Raw genomic sequence first — 19510 nt, 5'->3', positions numbered from 1 at the left:
ATGAAAAAAAGTGAATAGAAGTACATGGCAGTGGTGTCTAATTTCTGGAGAAGAATTGTACTGAATCAATTAAGCTTGTCTAGGGTTGCATATGTGAGACAGTATTTGTTCAAGGATGATGGCAGCAATACCTTGTCCTTCTACATGGTGTTTTTCACATGTTGATATTAAAGTATTTTCCAGAGGAAATCTGTACTGTAATGTTGATTCTTTAGCTAGAAAAATACTGGCTCTGTGTGTGTGAGAGAGAGGGGGAGAAAGGAAAAGAGAAAAAAAGAGAGGGAGAAGTGTGAAAAACAGGCAAGAAAAAGATGGCAAGTATGTCCTAGGGTGGGATATAAAGACAGCAGGTACGTGTTCATAATGAGTGCATGTGTGCTGCTTTAGGGAGATAAGTTGTGTTGAATTTCTTGGTGCCTAAATTGAGGATGGGATAGAGAAATGTTACTTAGATAATAAACTTTTCTTAATTTTACCAGTTTAGTTGTGGTGTTGAATGAATGTGTGTTACAGTGGCATCAGTCTGAGAGTCCACACAAGGAGAGCTGTGGGTGCGCAACAAACTTGAATTGTTCAAGCTTTCATTTCAAAGTCAAGCTTTCTAGTTTTCGGGATCGCAAAGGTATGTTTCTGCATAGAAACAGGGCATGGATTTGAAACAAAACTGGTTTAGAAAGCATGTTAAATAGCCCGTGGTTGGTAGAGGTATGCATTTCTTTGCACATTTTGTCTCATCAGGTTGATAACTCTGAAGGCTAATGACTGCATTTCACTATCAACAGCCACAGTTTTAGGATTGATCTTTTTAAAATAGAGAATAGAAGGGAGTAAGTCCTGTTCTTCCCAGGGACTGCAACTGAGGGAAATGAGACTTGTCAGAAACTGTAAAACAAAGGAGGAATTCAGGTGAAAAGGATGAAGCATTGTTCTAAAAAGAAACTTGTTTCCCTCTGAGTGATGCTCAGAAGTCACAACAAGGTGCTTGAATTCAACATAAATTTGGTTTATTTGTAGATAATTCTAAAGGATGGATTTGGTGTCTTCATTTATTTTTGCACCTCCTGTTAATATTGATCAACTGTGGGCTTAGGCTAGAACAAAGCCTTGCACAAGCTGAGAGCTGAGGTTGCTAGTTCCATCAAAGAATTTGCCACTGCTGGGGCAATAGGATTTCTCATGAACCATGCAGACTGATTTGGGGAAAGTTTGCTTGGTTTTAGTGGTTGGAAAATTTGGGAGAGTGAAGAAGGGGATTGCAAGTGAGAGTTTTGGGGAAAAGCTGCCATCCCTCTTGTGACAGTAGCAGTGTACAGTCTGTGCTACATGCTAGCAAGATGGAGAACTCATGTTGAAGGAGGAAAAGATAATCCAGCATTAAATTTTTCTTTTGGATTTTTCTTACGTATAAAGCAACTTTAATTCATGTAAAGGTTAGAATTTCTGTTCTAACTGAACACAGAATTAAAACAACCTGATTATTTGTCTCTAGCAAATCGCAAATTATAACAACGTTCTTTTGACATAAATGAACTCTAGATTTCATTATGAAAACAGAAAGATAAAATTACAAAAATTCAAAAAACCCTATTTATTTTTCTTGCAATAAAAATGGCTATTCCAATGGTATTAGGTAATAACAGTGCTCTTGCCTACCACACCAACTGTTACATCGTTTGCTGTTTGTGTTTTGTTACTACCTAAGAGGCCCTGGTCCCAAGCCAGGATCCTGTTGTGCTGGGCATGATTCAAAAGATGGTCTTTGTATCAAAGAGCTTACAGTGTTTATGGTGCTCTGGGTTTATAATACAGCATCTCAGTAAAGAGAGCTGCTGTTGGAGTTTTGATTTATTTAGAGGACAGCTTTTGTGGATGGGGATCTTCTACTTTAACAGAAGTGACTTAGGCCCCAACAGCCATTTCCTCTTCTGAACACCCTTTAAATCAAACCGATAAATATCTGATCTTTGTGCCACACAGAGTGGCACAAAATGGTAGATGGCGTCATAACGTTTTCTTTAGCTTCTGTCATAGTCTTTTATAGGAGAAATATCTGAGTATGATTATTGTAAATATTTCCCTTTGTACATTGTCACTAGCTTTTTTTGCCTTTTAAAATTAAATGTGTTTTGCTTTTTATTACAATGTAATATGTAGCAAAATGTCCACCTGAGAATTTTGAAATTAAAAAAGTCCTACCCTTGCACATGAGGTATATTCTTTCCATAAGAAATTTCAATTTTTCCCTGAAAAATGATACTGAAAACTTTGCATGGTTCTGTGTGTTTCTAAAAGGAAAAAATTGCCAGGAAAAGACATGGTCTTTACAGCTTTATTAATGTACTCACCATCATACATCACATAGCATAGCACTTTTAGAGAAACTTTTATTATTTATAGTTCCAGCCACATAACCCTTCATCTGTCGCCTTGCAGAGGAGAAAGTGGTGATGTAAGGAGAGCTGAACAAACTACTGAAAGCAAATAATTTTTTCTTTTTCTGTATGTCAGTTATCTCTGAACAGACCTGGACTTCTTAAAAAAAAAGTGTTATTTTGGTTTTCTGAATGAATTGCAGTTCATTTTGGATCTCACAGTATTTCTTCTGTATCTGGACTAGTAATTCCTCAAAACACTTTAAAGATGGCTGCTAGAATGTTTGCATGTTATCAACACGCTGTTAATATTCTTGTGGAAAAGAGGTGGCTTGTATGAGTGTTTGTGGGAATCGAAGAAAATGGCTGATACATACTCTTTAAACAACTTTACTCCTTGCATATGTACAGTGTTTGAGAATAATCCTTTGTGAAAAGAATCCCTTATGAAATAGGGTTCTCTATCATACTCCAAAGGTTTATAGAACAAGGCTTTGGGAAACAATGTCTTTTCTGTAGCTTTCTAATTTGTGGTAGCAATTCAGTAGCTGGGCAATAATTACTATATTCTGTAAGATCATTTAGCAGAAAATCCCTAGGCAAAAATACAATTATTAACTTGCACAGGACTTTTCCATAAAGGATTTAACTTGGGGCTGTATTTACTCAGCTCTAGAGCTTGGGTTTTAGCTGCCTTTATCTTTTTGCTCCCCTTGCCCCACCTTTCCAGCAGGTTGCTTTCTCTATTTCATTGTGGCTGCTTCTGCTTCACCCGCATTCAGGTGGTTGGTTCCATTAGCTCCCCTACTGCCATCATCCTGCATTTTTATAAACTCCTTTTCCCCATAATTTGTTTTTTGGGGTTTTTTTGTTTTGTTTTTTTTTTTTCCCCCAAGGAATTGATCATACATCATAGAGGGGACTGTTAGGGTATAAGGATATTGAGTGAGATAAGAGGATATACCCAGCAAAAGAGTGGGACCAGATAAAAGATGAGTCACTGTCGTTCTTAAAATGTAGCAGACAGAATTGGGAAAGAACAGGTGTCTGGTTTTAAGCTGTATTTAATACCAAACAACCGTTATCATAACTTGATTTTGCTTTTTCCCCACCATGTTTTCCTTCAAGTATTTTGATTAATATTGCCAAATTATTGCCAAACAGGCTTATTTGCTGTTTCATTTCATTTCAAACCATTTTCAAACCAGGCCTGTTCCTGTAAGTGTAATGCACGCTAGACCTCCTGATGGCTTCAGTGGGCACTCTGATTCCTGAACTCTTGTGAAATTGCATTTAGCCATGCAAATTACAACCGAAGGCTTTTGCTCATGGTTAACACTGACACAGTGATTCATACCAGAACTCTTGCACCTGGTGCTAGTGGATGCATCGGAGTATTTTAATTCGCATTTTTTTGTGTTTCAGAGTTTTTAAAATCCTTTTCTGGGATGATGTAGCAAACCTCACTGCTTCACATCAAAAATTCCTACTGGAGTGGGTGAGACTTTTCCAGTAAATTATGTGGGTGTATGGTTAGTACCACAGTGGCATCAGTGACATCACCGCTCTGTGGCAATGGAAACAGTTATGCTGACTGGGCGATGAAAACCCAGATTGACGGATACATTGGGGAGTGAGCAAATGTGATTCATGACAATCTTATCCCCAGGTATTGAGATGGCCACTGAGCATATTTGTCTTAACCATAAATCTGTACCCTTTACAAGTATATGTATGTACAGAGCTTGGAAGTGAATTTTTGCTGTCATCTAACTTTACTTCTTTTTGCTGTCGTCTAACTTTACAATTGCTTTTGCTTGCCCAGTCAAGAAGCAGGTGACCGATCAGGTATGAATTGCCAATGGCTAATGAAAAAGAATCAGAGGAACAGTTTGTAAATTACCCTTAGACTAAAAGCTGCTGTCTAGAATATCTGATGATTTCTTACAAATCAAAATGTATTTTGCCTGGTTTGTTGAATATACACATACATATTTATACATGCACAATTCGCATTCCTTGTATAAATACACAGATACCCAGTTTCAGTCAGTGATATTTGAACAACTGTAGTTTGGATGAACGGCAATTGATGAATTTAGCATAGATTAGCATAGTCAAACAAGATTTCTACAATTATAAATTGACAATGTAAAGTTTCAGTAATTTACTCTTGATATTGACAGAACAATTTGGGACTAATCTGTCTAAAGAGAAACTTTTTTTTCCCCTCTTGCTTTTTGTCAGTCATTTCAGTCTGATTATCTTTCCCAATTTAAACATTTTAGTGTAAGAGATTTCCTACTAAGAAGTTGTTAATTGCTAAACAAATAGGCTGCAACAACAAAGCACACTTCATTAAAGTTTTGTTCCACTAGCTAAACTTTCTCTCGGAGAATTTAAATATTCGCTGGATCTCTAGTCATCCTGCAGCAGTTATGAGAGAAAAGCCCTGTATGTAAAGTAAGTAATAGGACTTAAGGAAATAAAAGCGTCTCACACAAATAGACATATGAAGTAGAAGTTATTACTGTTTTGATAAAGTTAGGAATACTAAGAGAAAACGGGTCACAAAGGCAGATGCAGTTTTCTGTATTTTACTTCAGGATTTTTAGGCAACAACAGGTTTTAAGAACCATGCAGATGAAAAGAGTTTAGTAAAACCTTCCCTCTCTGAGTTTTTTGTTTTGTTTTATGGGGTTTTTGTTTGTTAATGAGAGTCTTTAATCTGTTTGGGCATTTTAAACCTTTTGCAAACTTGTTTCTCGCCGTTACAGAACACTCAACTGGCTGAAAACGCACTTTAATTTGAAAGCGTTATTATTTTTCAGAGGAACATCTTGTTTTGCAGCTTTGCAGATTAAGTGATACATAAGCCCTCTAACTTTGACGGGAGTTAAGTGTGTACGCTAGCGTTAAAGGAAGTCCTGAAAGGATCTGTAGAAACTACGTGAACGATTTCAAGTAAAACCCCAAAGCGCAGCTTTATACTGTTTTCAAAGCAGGAGTCGAAATTCGAAAGAAAAGAGCCCAACTCTGAACGGCGGTAGGAAGAAAGCCCGAGGGGGATGCTCGCAGGCACCTGGGATCGCAGACCCGCTAACGCAGCGCCGGGAGCCGCCCCGGCCGGCGCCGAGGTTTGATCTCCCGGCAGGTAGAGGCGGAAAACAGAAGCGCCCGCGCCGCGGCTGCCCCGCCGGCGACAGCAACGGCGGCACCTTGTCCGCGACCCCCTGCGACGGTTTCCGCCGTGCCGGCTCCCAGCCCCGCCGAGCAGGGCAGCCCCAGTGCCAGCCTCCCTTCGCCGCCGCGGAGCCGGTCCCCGCCGCCCCGCAACAAAATCTGCCCGCGGGGGCACGGCGGCAGCCCCGGCCGGGCGGGTCCTGCTGCGGCCGCCGCTCCTCCGCCCGCTGGCGGGCGGGACAGCGGGGGGAACCGTCCGGCCACCTGAGGAGCGCGGTTCCCCCCGCCCCGTCCAGGTACGCGAGGGGGGGACGCCGCGGCCGGGTCCTCCTCCCGAGGCGGCTGGGGGGGGGGGGCACGGCAGCGTGCCCCGGCCCCGCAGCGGCGCCCCGGAGGTTCCCCCCGCGGCGGCAGGGGTCGCCGAGGCTGCCCCGAGGGAGCGGGGTGCTGCCAGCCCGGCGCCCGATCGGCTGCGAGGGCGGGGGGAGCCCCGTGGCCCGGCAGCTGCCCGCCCGGCGGGGGGAGGCGAGGGCCGGGCCGGGCGGCCGCCCCCCAGGTGAGCGCCGCCGCCTCGGGAGGGACGCGGGGACGCCACGGGCCCTGCGCGCCGCCCGGGCGACGAACGGCCCTCGCCGGTTAACGGCGGTGGCAGGGCTGCGGGGCGGGGGGGGAGGCCGTCCCGGGAGGGGAGGGCGGCGGCTCGCTGCTCGCTGCCCCGCGGTTCCGTTAAACTGACGGGCGGCGCGGGGCAACGGCTCCGGGCCGGGCCGAGGGAAGCGCCCCGGCCGCGCTGAGGGGAGCCCCGCCGCCGCTTGGCGATGCCGCCCCCCACCCCGTCCCCTGTCCCCGCTGCCGAGGTGAACGCCGGTAGACGCGGACCTCCCCCCCCGCCTCTCGGAGGCGGCTGGCGCCCGGGGCGAGAGCGAGTTCGGGGCGACAACGAAATACGTGGGGCGGGGGCTCGCAGCGCAGCCCTCGGCCTCGCTCCGGCCCGAGCCCGCCCTCGGGCTTCCCTTGGCCGGGCGTTCCCCCGGCGGCCGCCCCGCTGAGGGACGCCGTGGCGCGGCCCGCCGAGGCGCCGGGACGGGCGGGCTGCGGGCGGGGCGGGGTGGCGAGGCGTCGGCCGAGGGGCCCGCGGCGGTGGCGGGAAGCTCCGTCGGGGCGGGCGCGGCCGTCCTGGGGGCTGCGGGGCGGGCCCCCACCCTGCCCGGGGACCCCGCGGCGCAGTCGGGGTGGCGGCTGGCCGGCGCGGCAGCCTGCGCGGTGAGCGGCGCCGCCGGTGCCTGCGGAGCGAGGCCGGCGGCGGCCACGCCGCAGCCTGAGGCCGGGGTCTGAGGCAGACCCTCGGGGGTGGGGGCGCGGACGGTCCCGAGGGCTGCGGGGCTGCAGGTGTGTTAAGTAGAGACTGGGGGGGGGGGGAAGGACTGGAGCGACGCCCCGTGGTGCGGGCCTGGGTGGCGGGGGACCGTGCGTCTCCGTGGAGGAGGGCGGGTTGATGCCCCACAGAGAGGGGCAGCGCGCTGGCACCTTCGTGCCAGGCGCCGCAGCGCGTCTGCCTTTTGATGTCGGTGGCTGGAAATACGTTTGCAGTAAGGAGGGCGCGTGGGGAGGATCTTTTTCCTCGTGTCTCTCCCCGCGTTCCTTCCCTTGAGGTGGCCACTGTGCCGTAGCTCCTGTGTGCGCGCCGGGTAAGGGGAGGCCGGGAGGCGGCCTGGGAAGCGCTGGCTCCGCCAGTGGGCGTTTTCTGGCGGCCGGGGCTGGTGCTGGAAGCGGCACTGCAGTGATTTTATCTGCCTCTTTGCAGGCGAGCACGCACATACGGGGCAATATTTGCCTCGCTCGAAGAACATACAGACTGTTGCCGTTTTCTTGCTTTGAATGCGAGGTGGGAGCATGCGGAAAAGCGGACTTTAAAAGGGGATCGGAACCGCTCGGCGGTCAGTAGCGCGCTGTCCCCCCCCGGCCTAAAGGGGGAACGGAAATGTGAGGATTTTGTGAGGGCGGGGAGCCGGGGTGCGGAGAAAACACCGCCCGGGGGCTGCTGGAGGGAACGAAGGACCGAACCGCGGTTGTCCCTGGCTTGGCTCCGTCCTTTTTCGGCTTCGCCTTTCGCTTTCCTCCGGTATCTCTCCTAGACGTCCTGCCTTAAACTACCGCGAAAGGGAGGGAAGAGCGGAAGCATGTCCAACCCGGAGAAGCGGATCTTATCCCGCCCCTCGGCCCCCCTGGCTGCAACACCCGGGGAAAAGCCCGGCTCCGGCAGCCGCCCGCTCCACTCCCATGGCCAGAGCGGCGGAGGTGGAGGCAGCGGCGGGTCTCCTCCTCCCCCCCCCGCTCCTAGAGGCGGCTCGGCTGCCTGCAGCTCCCTCTCTCTCCTCCTAACAACCACCACCACCAGCAGCAGGAGCCGCGCTGCAGGGACAGCCTCCTCCGCCGCCTCCGCCAGCATCGTCCCCAGAGCGGCAGCGGCTCCTTTCCTCGCTCCAATCCCCTCCTTTTCCTCCGCTTCTCCATTTTCTTTTTACTTCTTGCCGCCGCCTCCTCGTTTCCCCTCCTCGTCTTCCTTTAACCTCACAAGTCTCCAAGGGAGGGAAGGAGGAGGAGAGGCAGCGAGAGCGGCAGGAGGAGGAGGAGGAGGAAGAGATGTTGGCGGAGCAGCAGCAGCAGCAGCTCACTTGATCGCCCATCCAGGCGGCAGCGGCAGGAGGAGACTCTTCTGTTCTTCCTCCATCCAGGGCTTGCTGCTCCGTTCCGCAGCCGGCGGCCCCCGGCAGCACCACTCCCGGCTCCTCCTCTCTCCAGCCGCCTCTCGCCCGTGGTCCTGCAATTCCCTCGGTGCTGCAGCAGCAGCAGCCCGCGGCGACGGGATCCGAGGAGGCGACGGCCCCGGCGGGAGCAGGACTCCGAGGCGGCAGCAGCGGCAGAGAGGCGCCTTCTTCTCCTTCTCGTCTCCCCTGCTCCTAGGGCCAGACATGGAAGATGGATCTAATTCTGCAAGCTGCTTTAGGAGGTTTACGGACTGTTTCTTGAACACAAGTAGGTACCGGAGCGCCGTGCCCGGCGGCGGGTCACGCGTGTCTCGGGGGGAGGCGAAGGGCTGTGTCCGAGCCCGGGTGCGTGCCTCGAGGAAAGGGCATGTCTTTGTGAGCGGGGGGGGGGCGAAGGCACAAAGGGGCCGTGTGCGTGGGGCGTGCGTGGACGCATGGAGGAGCGGCCGGGTGTGTATTGAGGATGCACGGACAAAGGGGATGCTCGGCGTAGCAGAGTCTCTTTGTGGGAGCTGGCTGTTCACGCCTCGGGGCTTTCGGCATCATTTCGGGATCGGACTACTCAACGTACACGTGTGTCAGCCTTTTCCTTGTTCTGTGCTGAATCCCTTCAGGAATGATGCATAGGGGAATGGAGACTTTTCCCCCTACTTACTTGGAGTAGCAATAAGGAAGCATTATGGTATCGGCAGTTGACAGAAAAGCCGCGGCGGTCCGGGAAGGGCGAAACGTATCGCTGCTGTCCGCATCCCCTGTCAGAACTGCCCCACGCGTGCGAATTCCGTGTGTCCGATCCGGCTTCGGTACGGGGTGCCTCCTGCCCCTGGCCGTGGTCATCGCGAGGCGGGCGAGACGCCGGAGAGGAAACATGTGCTCCTCGGCGGGGGGGGCTGGCGCTGTAACGGGGAGGGAGGGCGGAATAAAGGGGGCTGCGAGCCGCTCGGTAAGGGGCGCTCCGCAGCCAGCCTCGGCGGCTCCCCCCGCGCCCGAGGGCGGGGGAAGGGCGCGGGGCCGCCCTCGCCCCGTGTCGGGAGGCGAGAGTGGGGCGAGAGCAGCCGCGAGCAGCCGCTCGGCCTCCCGGTGCGGGGCTCGGCGGTGTCCCCCCGCTCGGCAGCGGGGGCCGCCGGCCGGCCCGAGCCGCTGGGGCGGGTCGTGGGAGGGGAGAGGAGGGTCTCGCGTGGTAGGAACTCCCCGTTCGCGGCCCGGATCCCCCTTGGGTGGCTTGCCCCGAGGCTGCCGCCTTACCCTCTCCGAGGCGTTTCGCCGATCCACCGCGCCCCGCCCGGGGGGAGCCCCCGGGGCTTCGGGATGAAGCCTCCCGGGGTCGGGCTGCCCCTGCCCTCCCGCCGGGAAACGGGCCGGGGTTCTGATCGGCCACGGGAGCAGGGAATTTCGAAGCGGAGCATGTATCAGATGAAATACATCTACGTTTGTATCAGAAACTTTTTTTTATTTTTCCCTCGCCTAATGTTTTGATGCTTAGGGTGACTTCAATCAGGTGTGGTTATTTGATGCGGGGTTTTCGGTGTTTGTTTTTTTTTCCCGTCTTTTTGTGACAGTTTCTTAAATCAGATTTATGCCTTAAGGTGTCCCTAAACTTGCATTTTAATCTCTTGGCATACTTTTATTAGGTGGTTTTTTGGATACAGGTGAATAGTAGTACATAGTTAACACATGTATGTGTTTTGGGGAGATGGAAGAAGAGCTATAGAGATGTCAGCTGAAACCTCATTATTTGTCTTTATGCCTTACAGCTGTCTTTAGCACAGTAGCCTGCAAGTGTGGTAGTACTTGTTCTGCTCTACGGTAGAGGTGAATAAAGATGACTATATATTTGCTGCATCGTCTGTTTGAAACTTTATTCAATAGTTGATTATGTTACAGATTCACATACTTGTTTAGTTTTGAGGCCTGAAGGGAATCTTAAGCTCTTCCAGTTTTTATTTTCTCTGTGTTTGAGAGGAATAGAATGCTGTCATGCGTGTGGTAAAGCTCTGATGTTTTTAAAATAAGTGGTCTTGGGAGCAAGAGATGGAGCCAGGGAATGTGTGTCATGTAGGGCAATTCTCTCCTGTATTAGACCAAGAAAAAGACGACACGGAAAACATCAGCTCTGTTCAGAACACCATTTTAAAAGCAGTGGTGAATTCAACTTCAGCTATTTTATGAACGCTTGAACACGAGAAAGCTGGTAGTTTTTGATTGATTGTGACCTCTGACTGAAAATTTTACTGAAGGCAGGAAAGGAGCAGACAGCTCTTTCCCTGTGATTTTACTGACGTATGAGAAGACATGCGGCCTCTCTCTCTCGTGGAGACACTTTTCCGTGCTCTGCAACTTTCAAGAGCCTAAATGTCTGGTATATCTACTTCTCTTCTGAATGTGATTGCAGCTGGCCAATGGGCTCAAAAGGTATTAGTGAGGTCAGACGGACAGACATCCACGTGCATGCATATATACATATGCATACACTTCCCTCCCTTCCCGAGTGATTGCATAAGTCTGATTTCCTTAGGAAACCGGGCTGAAAAAAGGAGTGGAGGGAAGTCAGACAAGATAACTGTTCAGTTCCAGTGCAGCTACTGCAAAGAGCACTTGTCCAACTGTTTGGAGTACTGTGCACAGTCCTGGTTACAGTGCAGCCGGAAGGCTATTATTGTTTTGAAACGGATGAGATCATCTAGAATAATGAAGATAATGTGCCGCATCTCATAGCTTTTGTTTCCTGAATTGTATTTTAGGTTCTAAATTGTACATATATATGTATACACACTGTTTGACTTTAAAGACAACAAAGTCTGAATATTTTTACAGGGAAACTGAGGGGTTCTGCAGGGAAGAGAATTGAGATGAGCTCGTTCAGAAGGGAGATTTACAAGGGATTGAACGGAATCCTCAAGACTGCAAAACAGTGAAATTGTTAGAGATGTATTCTTTCTCCTCTGAGCTCTTTTGACTTGCATGCTCTCTATTCAGGATTTTGTTAGAAGATTTTTGATATTATTAAAATTTTAGGTTCTGCAGTACTCGGTTTGTGCCATATCTGGCTGTTTTTGTATTTAAGATTCTTAATAAAGCACTGGACTGCAGAAGTTTATGAACTTTGTGTGGTGTGTGTTATTTTCCTAAACAGTTTAAAATCTGTAACTTGGTGCATAACGTAGTGTTTTGAGAAACTTTTAGTATCAAACATTCTGAATCAATTCTCCAGTGAAGTTCTGCCATAGGATGCTGCAAGCTGCCAGGTATTCCAGGTTTCTGTGAAATGTCTTGCTTTCAGAGGAGCATTCCCTGTTCTTTCTACGCTCAAGGTCTCTCAAGCTGCACATGTATAGCACATTTAATCTTTGTCCTGTGATTCTACTCATGGGTATGAGTATTTTACAGTATGGGGGCTTTCTGCTTGTCAGAGTATTATCAGTATATTAATATTTTATACAGTTACTTTTCATCTGACTTTTTTTTTTTTTTTTTTTGTGATGCAGCAAGTTTATCCTGCATCTTCATGTGCCAGATGCTTAGACTTCCCGACTGAGTAGTACTCTAAAGAAGAGTAGACATAGTAAGATCTGTAGTTGTGGAAGGAAATAGCAATTAAGGTTTAAATGAAGTGAAAAGTGTTCCTGTTACCTGTGCTAGTGGAAAAGTTAATCTTGGCTTGACTCCCTTCTTTTTCCTGGTCTGTGTATTCATTACTTGCAATCAGGGTTTTGTAAGCCAAATGCTGATTTTCAGCAATTAATCCCATGTGTAAAAGTGGACAGGGTTTGGTTTTACAATTAAATCATCCTTAAAATTTAGATGCTGATGTAGAAAATGGAATTGTCTCTGTTTTTCACCCTGGGGATTCTGACTCCACAGTAATTGAAAACCAAATTGTCACTAAAGCAGTGTATAGTTATGATGATAAGTGATGTCATTCAGCAGCTCTTGTCAGGACTGGTGTTTCATAATACATTTTCCATTAACATGTAAGGAACACCATGTGTCCTGGTCTGAGGCACTGCCATTCTATTTAGAGGGATGATGGACCAATATATAGGGCAGACAGCAAGGAATGGCATGGAAAGGGAATGGAAACCGTGTGGGCACAAGCAATTGACAGTGAAGGGGGGCTTGTTTGTCTGAGTCGGTATTTTTGAAAATGGCTGTCTATAAAGCATACATTTACATTTGAAATAACTAATCCTCTGTCCCTTTGACTCCTCAGCTCTGCTGCCCTTGCTTGTCTGATGGCTTGGGGGTACCTAGCCCTCACAGGCCTTGAGAAGGAGGTAACGCCCTCACTGTTATCTCAGTAAGCTTGCTCCTCGTTTAAAATGGGCTGTGGAAGGTATGATAGTGTAGGTGAGTTGGGAGATGGTTTCTTTTTGTCACTTGTGCAAGGAGGATGGCAGTTTATTTAAGGCTAATGCAAGACCGGTACCTCCAATCACCCTGTTTGTATCCTTCTTCCTTTTGTTTGTGTTTAAGCCATAGTCATCAGCTGGACATGGTAAAAACCTAAAAGGGTAAATATGAGATTTTATTTCAGCATATAATGAGTTAGTGACTTGATTTTGAAACAGCCATGTAAATGCTCATTTTCACTAATGATCTAGGCCATATACTTGCCTTACTTTCTTTTAAATCTTCTGTTGTACAGATCAGTACAACAGTACCTTTTGTTCAGTTTTAGGATTTTGTGCTGAATTCTAATACAAACAGATTATACCTAAAATTCTCTCAGTATTCTCAGATCATGAACTTGGTTTTAGATTCAGAAAATAAGAATGAGAGTCTGTGTGTGTGGATTTATAACTGGAAATGGCTCATGCAGCTTGTTGGTCAATGTTAACCTTGTTTGTGATGAAAATTGTATTTTGGCTTGGCGAGGCTAATATGAGCTAATTTTTAAAAATGCTACTTAAAAAAGTATTTTAGTTGCAAGTCATTATGTTTAATACTTTAAAATTCAGTGGTTTTTACAATATTCTAGTTCTTGCACTTTTGGCACTATTATATTCTAAAGTTAAGATGATAAGTAAAAAAGTATATACAAAAAGGGCTGTTTTGTTTTGGTTTTAAATTTTATTTTTATACTCCCTCTGCTGGCTGTTTCAATTACAAGTACCTGTACTCAAACTTTGTTAAGAGATCTGTTCTTTACTGTTTTATCAAGTGAGCAGTAACATGTATTGATTTCAATCTGTATTTAAGATACCAAAAAAAAGTCTGTAATTGTTAAATGAAGAACCACTATTTTCAGGAAGGGAAAATTTGACACCTCTTTTATGGAGCAATGTTTTAATTTTTGTTATATCTTGAATTGATTTGAACTCTTAACAGCAACTGAATCTTTTGGTGCATGGGCCATGTCTTCACCAGTAAATACCACAGAAATAACAGTTCATATATTGTTCCTAAAGATTTAGTTATCTATTTCATTTATTGCAACAGATTTATTGCCCAGCTTTGAAGAGTAGCTGTGGCAAAATGTAAATAATTATGCTATGTTTTGTTATGTTAAAAAAAATATTCTCGTTCATGAGTTTGACTTACATCTACATAATTAGCTACAAGGCTACACTCAGTGTTCTGCAGATGTAATGGATGATTTCTTAAGATACTGGTTTTAGTACGCTAGTATACAGTAGTATTCATCCAAAATATTTATAGCACTCAAAAATTATAATTCTTAGGAACTTCAGAGATTATGTACAAGGATTGCTGTATATGTTATTGAAATGAAACCATCATGTTCCCCATGGGTGTCAGTTATGATTAAAATTGTTCAATATTACTTGTTGATATTTCTGCTAAAGATCCAGACTTTGCTATGTAATGTGTCCTCACTTGTACTGGTACTTGGCTTCCTGCTGTCAGAATTTGAAGAGTGCCACCTACTGATTGACAGCTCCTTGCAAATACTTCGTTCCTTTGCCATCTGAAGGTTCTCACAGCTCAGCCTTGCTTTATCTTGTGGGATGTGACAAGTTGATGTGGTTGTACGTGGCAACTGTGTTGAATCAACCCTCAGCTTTGACCTCTTCTATGAAATGATGCTGGTTTTGCTTTCTAATTTGTTTCAAGGTGAGGAAACAGGATTTTCATTCTGGGAGGTGGGCTTCCCTCACCCTCCTTAACCCTTTTTTAAAAGCTTGTGAGAAAGTGGCGTATTTCTGTGGCTTCATCATCGCTCCTTGTCAAGCTGTCATAATTAGTGTGGGAGGAACCAGCCTGGCTGATGTTTATAGAAGACTTTGGCTTCTGCTATGCCAGACAATGTATTGATGTGTTGCACACTCGAATGAGACAGTTCAAAGGCAGGTAACAGACTCACAATCATGACTTTATTAACAAGTGAACATTCCAAAATGCTCATGATATGTTTGTTTTTGCAGGGAAAAAGGACAATCTGGTTAACAAGTTCTAAATTCTTATGGTAAATTGATGAATTCATCTTCACTGTTAGTGCACACTGAGAATGTTTTATTTCAACTTAGAAATATGCTAATTATGTTCTTAGGGGAAAAAAAAAAACCCTCGGCAAGAGTATGAATTAGTTCAAAAAAAGTGTATAATTCACATATTTACGAAGAACTCCTTTGTTTTGGAGTTCTTTTTATATGTCTTCTGCTCAGTGATTTATCACCACAGGAAGCTTTCTTAACTCCCAGCTACTAAACACCTTGTCATATATGTGGCATCAAGAAGAAAAAATATCATGTTTCCAAATTTCATATTCTTTTGAAAAATACATTGATAGCTAGTTTTATTTGGGTAAGATTTTTAACAATAAAATGTCACATCATTAAGAGATGCCTAATCTTATGTCTCAATAGGACTAGAATTGGGGTCTCTGTATTACTTTTCACAGTAGTTCTGACTCAAGAGTACCAGAAGAGAAGACTTTTGGATGTTACTCATTGTCTTTAGAGAACTTGTATTCATTTTAGTGGTTTCTAATTAAAACAATAATTAAAAAAATCCTCAACACAGAAGCAGCAGTAGTAATCTCACCTTCTTTGATGTTGAGACCCAAAGAAGAGATTGTCAGAATCTGAGACCAGTTAATCCACCTTCTGTCTGGAAACTGTGAATATTTAATGCTTTCATTAGCACTTATTGATCTGATTCCTTGTTCCTGCATTATCAACCAGCTTCTGTGCAGCTGAGCTGTACTTCTCTTAACAAAGTTTATTCAGCTGTTAATGATTCCAACATTCTTCCTTCCTCTTATCCTTCTACTTGCATCAAAAAGAAATCCCCTAATGTTAAAGCACAAATAGTTCCTGAAGAAAAAAAAACACTTTTGTAATCTGAAGTTCTAACAACTTTGGACAGAAACCTCACACCTCTAATTCTTCTGTTCCATGTGTGCCCGAAATAGCAAATATTTCTAGCTGCTGGCAAGCATTGCTGTGTTCACCTTAATAATACTGTTTAGTTTGCTTCACCCTGTGGGGAGATTTCTGAATTGACAGGAAAGATGCTACTTTCTTAGCCCTAGATATTTTAGTAGCATTTCTGCAATGTTGGGGTGTTCTGCTGGATCAGAGAATAAGATACTTAGCCTGAATTATGGTGGCTAAGTGTGAATTCTGTTTATTCTTTGTAGTTTTCCTCACTGCCTAATTTTTATTTGTCCACTGTATTTATTGCATAGTGTGTTATTTACTTCCAACTTTTTACTTTCCAACTTACTTATTTCTGACTACCCTGTCAGCTTATTTCAGGTGATGTTTCCTTCTTGATTGCTGGATTCTGTTGATTTTGTTTCTTCTTGCAGTGGGCCTGTGTCTTACCCTGTCCTTTTTACAGTGTTCTTATTTTTCCCCAACTGCTTTGGTTGTGTGATCGCACTATGCTGCTGTTTCTCTTCTTCTGGTGTAGTTCGCTTTGGCTGTATTGTCTGGGTTTTTTTGGGTAAGACTAAATTTTGCATGGCAGTTTGAAAACTCGTGTTACATGTTCTGTATTTGCAGTGACTCATTGTATTTCCTAATCTGCCACTGTCTGCCCAGCCCTAAGTGTGATGTCAGTGGATATTTTTCTTACTTGCTTTTTTTTTTTTAAGCAAACGTTACTGTTTGATGTAACAGGAAACTGAACTCATCTGCTCTCAAACCAGGCACTGCCTTAGCCAGTATGTTCAGGTTTCATCACGCCAGTCTCCCATGTTTCATGATTGTGAGCAAATGGCTTTTGTGTGGCTGTGTCTCACTGGTCCTCTTTCTTCAGACTTCAGTTTTCCCCAGTTAAGACTCCCAAGATGAATACCCATGAGAAGCTGCTTTTTTATGAATCTTGAGTCTTAAATGTAGTTCTGTGGCCTTCTGTTCATGATTATGGATGCAAGATGGTCTTGGGATTAGAGGTGTCTTTTTGAGAAGTACTTTCAAGAGGTCAGAGAGTATGGGTGACCGGCAGTCTCCAATGTTTATAGAACAGTGAATTTCCCTTACAAATTCTGGCTTAGCTTTTGTGGTGGTAGAGAGAACAGGATCATCTGGTATGTTGTGGGAACTTTCATAGGCTGTTTGTGGGTAGGAATGTGCTTGTAGATTGCCTGTTTTTTTCAAACCTTTTTTTGACTTTCGTTGGAGCTGTGTATGCAGTGCTTATACTTTTGAACCAAGCACAAAGAGGATGTGGGCATGAGCTCTAGCCCTGTCCCTTCTGCTTAATTTTAAGCTTAAATTTTAAGCCCCCTTACTTTGTGGTTAGAGACCAGGCTCTGGGCTGTTTTATTTACTTGTTTAAGGACATAGCCATATGGACCAGCAGAGGAATCTTTATATTGTTTGTGGCACTAGGGCAGACCTTGTTTCTGCGGATCCAAGTTCTCCTAGTGGAACCACAGGTTCTACAAAGTCCTGAATGAAATACCTGTCCAGTGAATAAGGGACCATTGCTGGAAGACATGGCTTGCTGCCTGAGTCAGTGCAATTATTTAGCTTGTCTGTCTTTGTTTCCTCAACTTGCTACTTTGGAGGGCTTCTTAAAAGTTGTGGCTAAAATGCATAAATGAATCTTCATAGGGGAACTAGAAGACACAAAGTTTGTCAGTTGACAAGGATGAATGAAGTGTGTGTGGTGATATCACATATCTTACGTTAATGAAAAGTGATGCAGGCTTATCCATCTATGGTAGTAATATTGAAGGGGTAGAAATCAGAGATAGAAAAAGGAGACGATTGGAATGGTAAGAGAAGTTTAATACTTTTATTGTTCAGAGGAATGCAATTACAGCAGAAGAAAATGTTCATCCTTACAGGGAAAGCTATTTATAAACTGAGAGGTTTCTTTTGGGGGAGATGAAAGACTTGATATGTAAATATCCCTCAGCAAATAATCAAATTTTGAAGAAATCTTTTCACTGAAGTATAAGATTACAGGTTTTTTAAGCGTGAAGGTTACTTTTCATTTTAATGTCACACATGCTTTCTTTCTGCTTAACTATATATTTTTTTCTCTCTTTAGTAACAACAGAAATGGTGCCTTGTAAAACTTAGGTACTTTATGAATGTACTTACCGATAACCTTTTAATTTATCTTTTAATTTATTTCTTCACTTTTTGTAGCGTAATGTTATTTTCACCCGTTGGCCAACTGCTGTTTGGCAATCTCTTGTGTATGCCAGCTGGCCACATCTTTTACTATTCTTCTACTAGGTCATTCTGAAAGTTCTACTGGTGGTTTAATCTGTGGGTTTTTTTTTTTTTTTTTGTGAAAGCTTTCTTTGTAATTTAGTGATTTATCCACCTTGTTCCTGTTTTTTTCTAACGGTTTAGTAAAGCATAAATCTGGCTGCATGTAGAGCACATGCCCCTCTCTGTCTCTTAATGTGAGTTGTCTTGAATGGCTCTAGCCATGGATATGTTGTGAGTATAGCTAACATCACTGTGGCTGGTTACTTTGCTGATGGTGACCTCTTACTTGTCCGTGACAAGCTTTGATTCTTGTTTACAAGATGGTGTTGTGGTTGTTACCTTCTGATTTGACTACAAGGCTAATTTTTTGTTTGTTTTTGTTCATTCAGCTGTGTGTACCTTTTTTTTTTAAAACATATTGAACTACTTTTAGCACTTTGCAACATCTTACTTTAATAACTTGTGTCTGAATCAAAGCAACTAGCCATTCTGCTGTACCAAGAAACACTTTTTCCTAAGCACTTGTTGAAGGAGGTTTTTGTTTTTCTTGTTTGACAACAATTCTTTTGGTGTTTATGGAGCTGAAGGGGGGAATGGTAAAGAAGTTGACATCTGCTATATATATCAAAATTAAAAAGAGAAAATGGGAACAGTGACACAGTTATATTGAGCAATATTGGAATACTGAAATTCTTTTTCCAAAACATAAATTGGTAAGACTTAAGCTCTGTTTAAGTATAGAAATGTCCTGTGCTCACCTTCTCTTCAAAATTTAAAACTGAGTTGTCAAACTGATTTGAAAGTCTGGATAAAGACATTTATGTTGTCTTAAACTAACATAATTTTGGGATGTTTTGGATTTCTCAGAGATGAGCTCTGGCAGGTCTACTAGTGGCAGCTGAGATGCCTAACCAGTGCTGCTCTGCTTGAAGTCACTACTTTCAAGAAAGGCTCAAGCACATTGTCTGACTTCCAACCTGTGATACATGCAGAGGTGAATGTCTGCTAATATCCTGGTCTGTAGGTTGCTGTGATTGATGAAGAACTGCAAAAGTGACTTTGGGTCCTACTTGTGTGCTGATAACCTCTAGAAGCAGGTTACAAGAAGCTGTGAAGAGCAATGAGGACATAAAATGTTACCTACTTGCTTTGTTCCCCTTTCTGTCAATGCTGGAACATGTCTGCCCCACAACAAGCTGTTTCAGGGAGCTGAGATGGCAGGTGTCTGTCAACTCTCTGGTGTAGGGTAAGTTTTCTGCTGGTTAACTTCCTGATAAGTTCACTGTGAAGTCAGAGGATCACCAGTGCTGATGGGAAAACCAGCCATGTCAGCATGTTGCTGAGAGCTGATGAGAGGATAACCACTTTGATCAGCAGCTCATCTTAGAACAGCTTGGCTATGCTTTGGTACAGTTTCGCCATAGTTTCATGGTCATTTGGAAGTTCACATAAACTAACCGCTTGTTTAAAGTAATAGCCTCATTCTTCCTCCTTAAGGCTGCTCTTTCCTATACATGTGTACTCCTCCCTTGTACAGGAACATTTGTGTGGC

At 45.0% G+C, this 19510-nt stretch overlaps 1 protein-coding gene across 2 annotated transcripts in view; it reads left to right on the top strand.

Moving 5' to 3' along the window:
• The window catches only part of PDE10A (phosphodiesterase 10A), a 379155-nt gene that overhangs the window by 182503 nt on the left and 177142 nt on the right, over window positions 1-19510 (top strand). Inside the window, exon 1 of one of the 2 annotated variants that reach the window (XM_074924887.1) lies at window positions 7736-8591. The exons of the other annotated variant lie outside the window; for it this stretch is intronic. Coding sequence (XP_074780988.1) covers window positions 7736-8591 — 856 coding nt within the window. Of the gene's footprint in view, window positions 1-7735; window positions 8592-19510 lie in introns of those variants that run through there. 2 annotated transcript variants of the gene reach the window in all.

Source organism: Athene noctua, chromosome 1 (genome assembly GCF_965140245.1).
Source record: "Athene noctua chromosome 1, bAthNoc1.hap1.1, whole genome shotgun sequence".
Taxonomy (NCBI): domain Eukaryota; kingdom Metazoa; phylum Chordata; class Aves; order Strigiformes; family Strigidae; genus Athene; species Athene noctua.
Note: the sequence above shows the minus strand (reverse complement) of the source record. Positions and strands in the feature narration are given on the sequence as shown.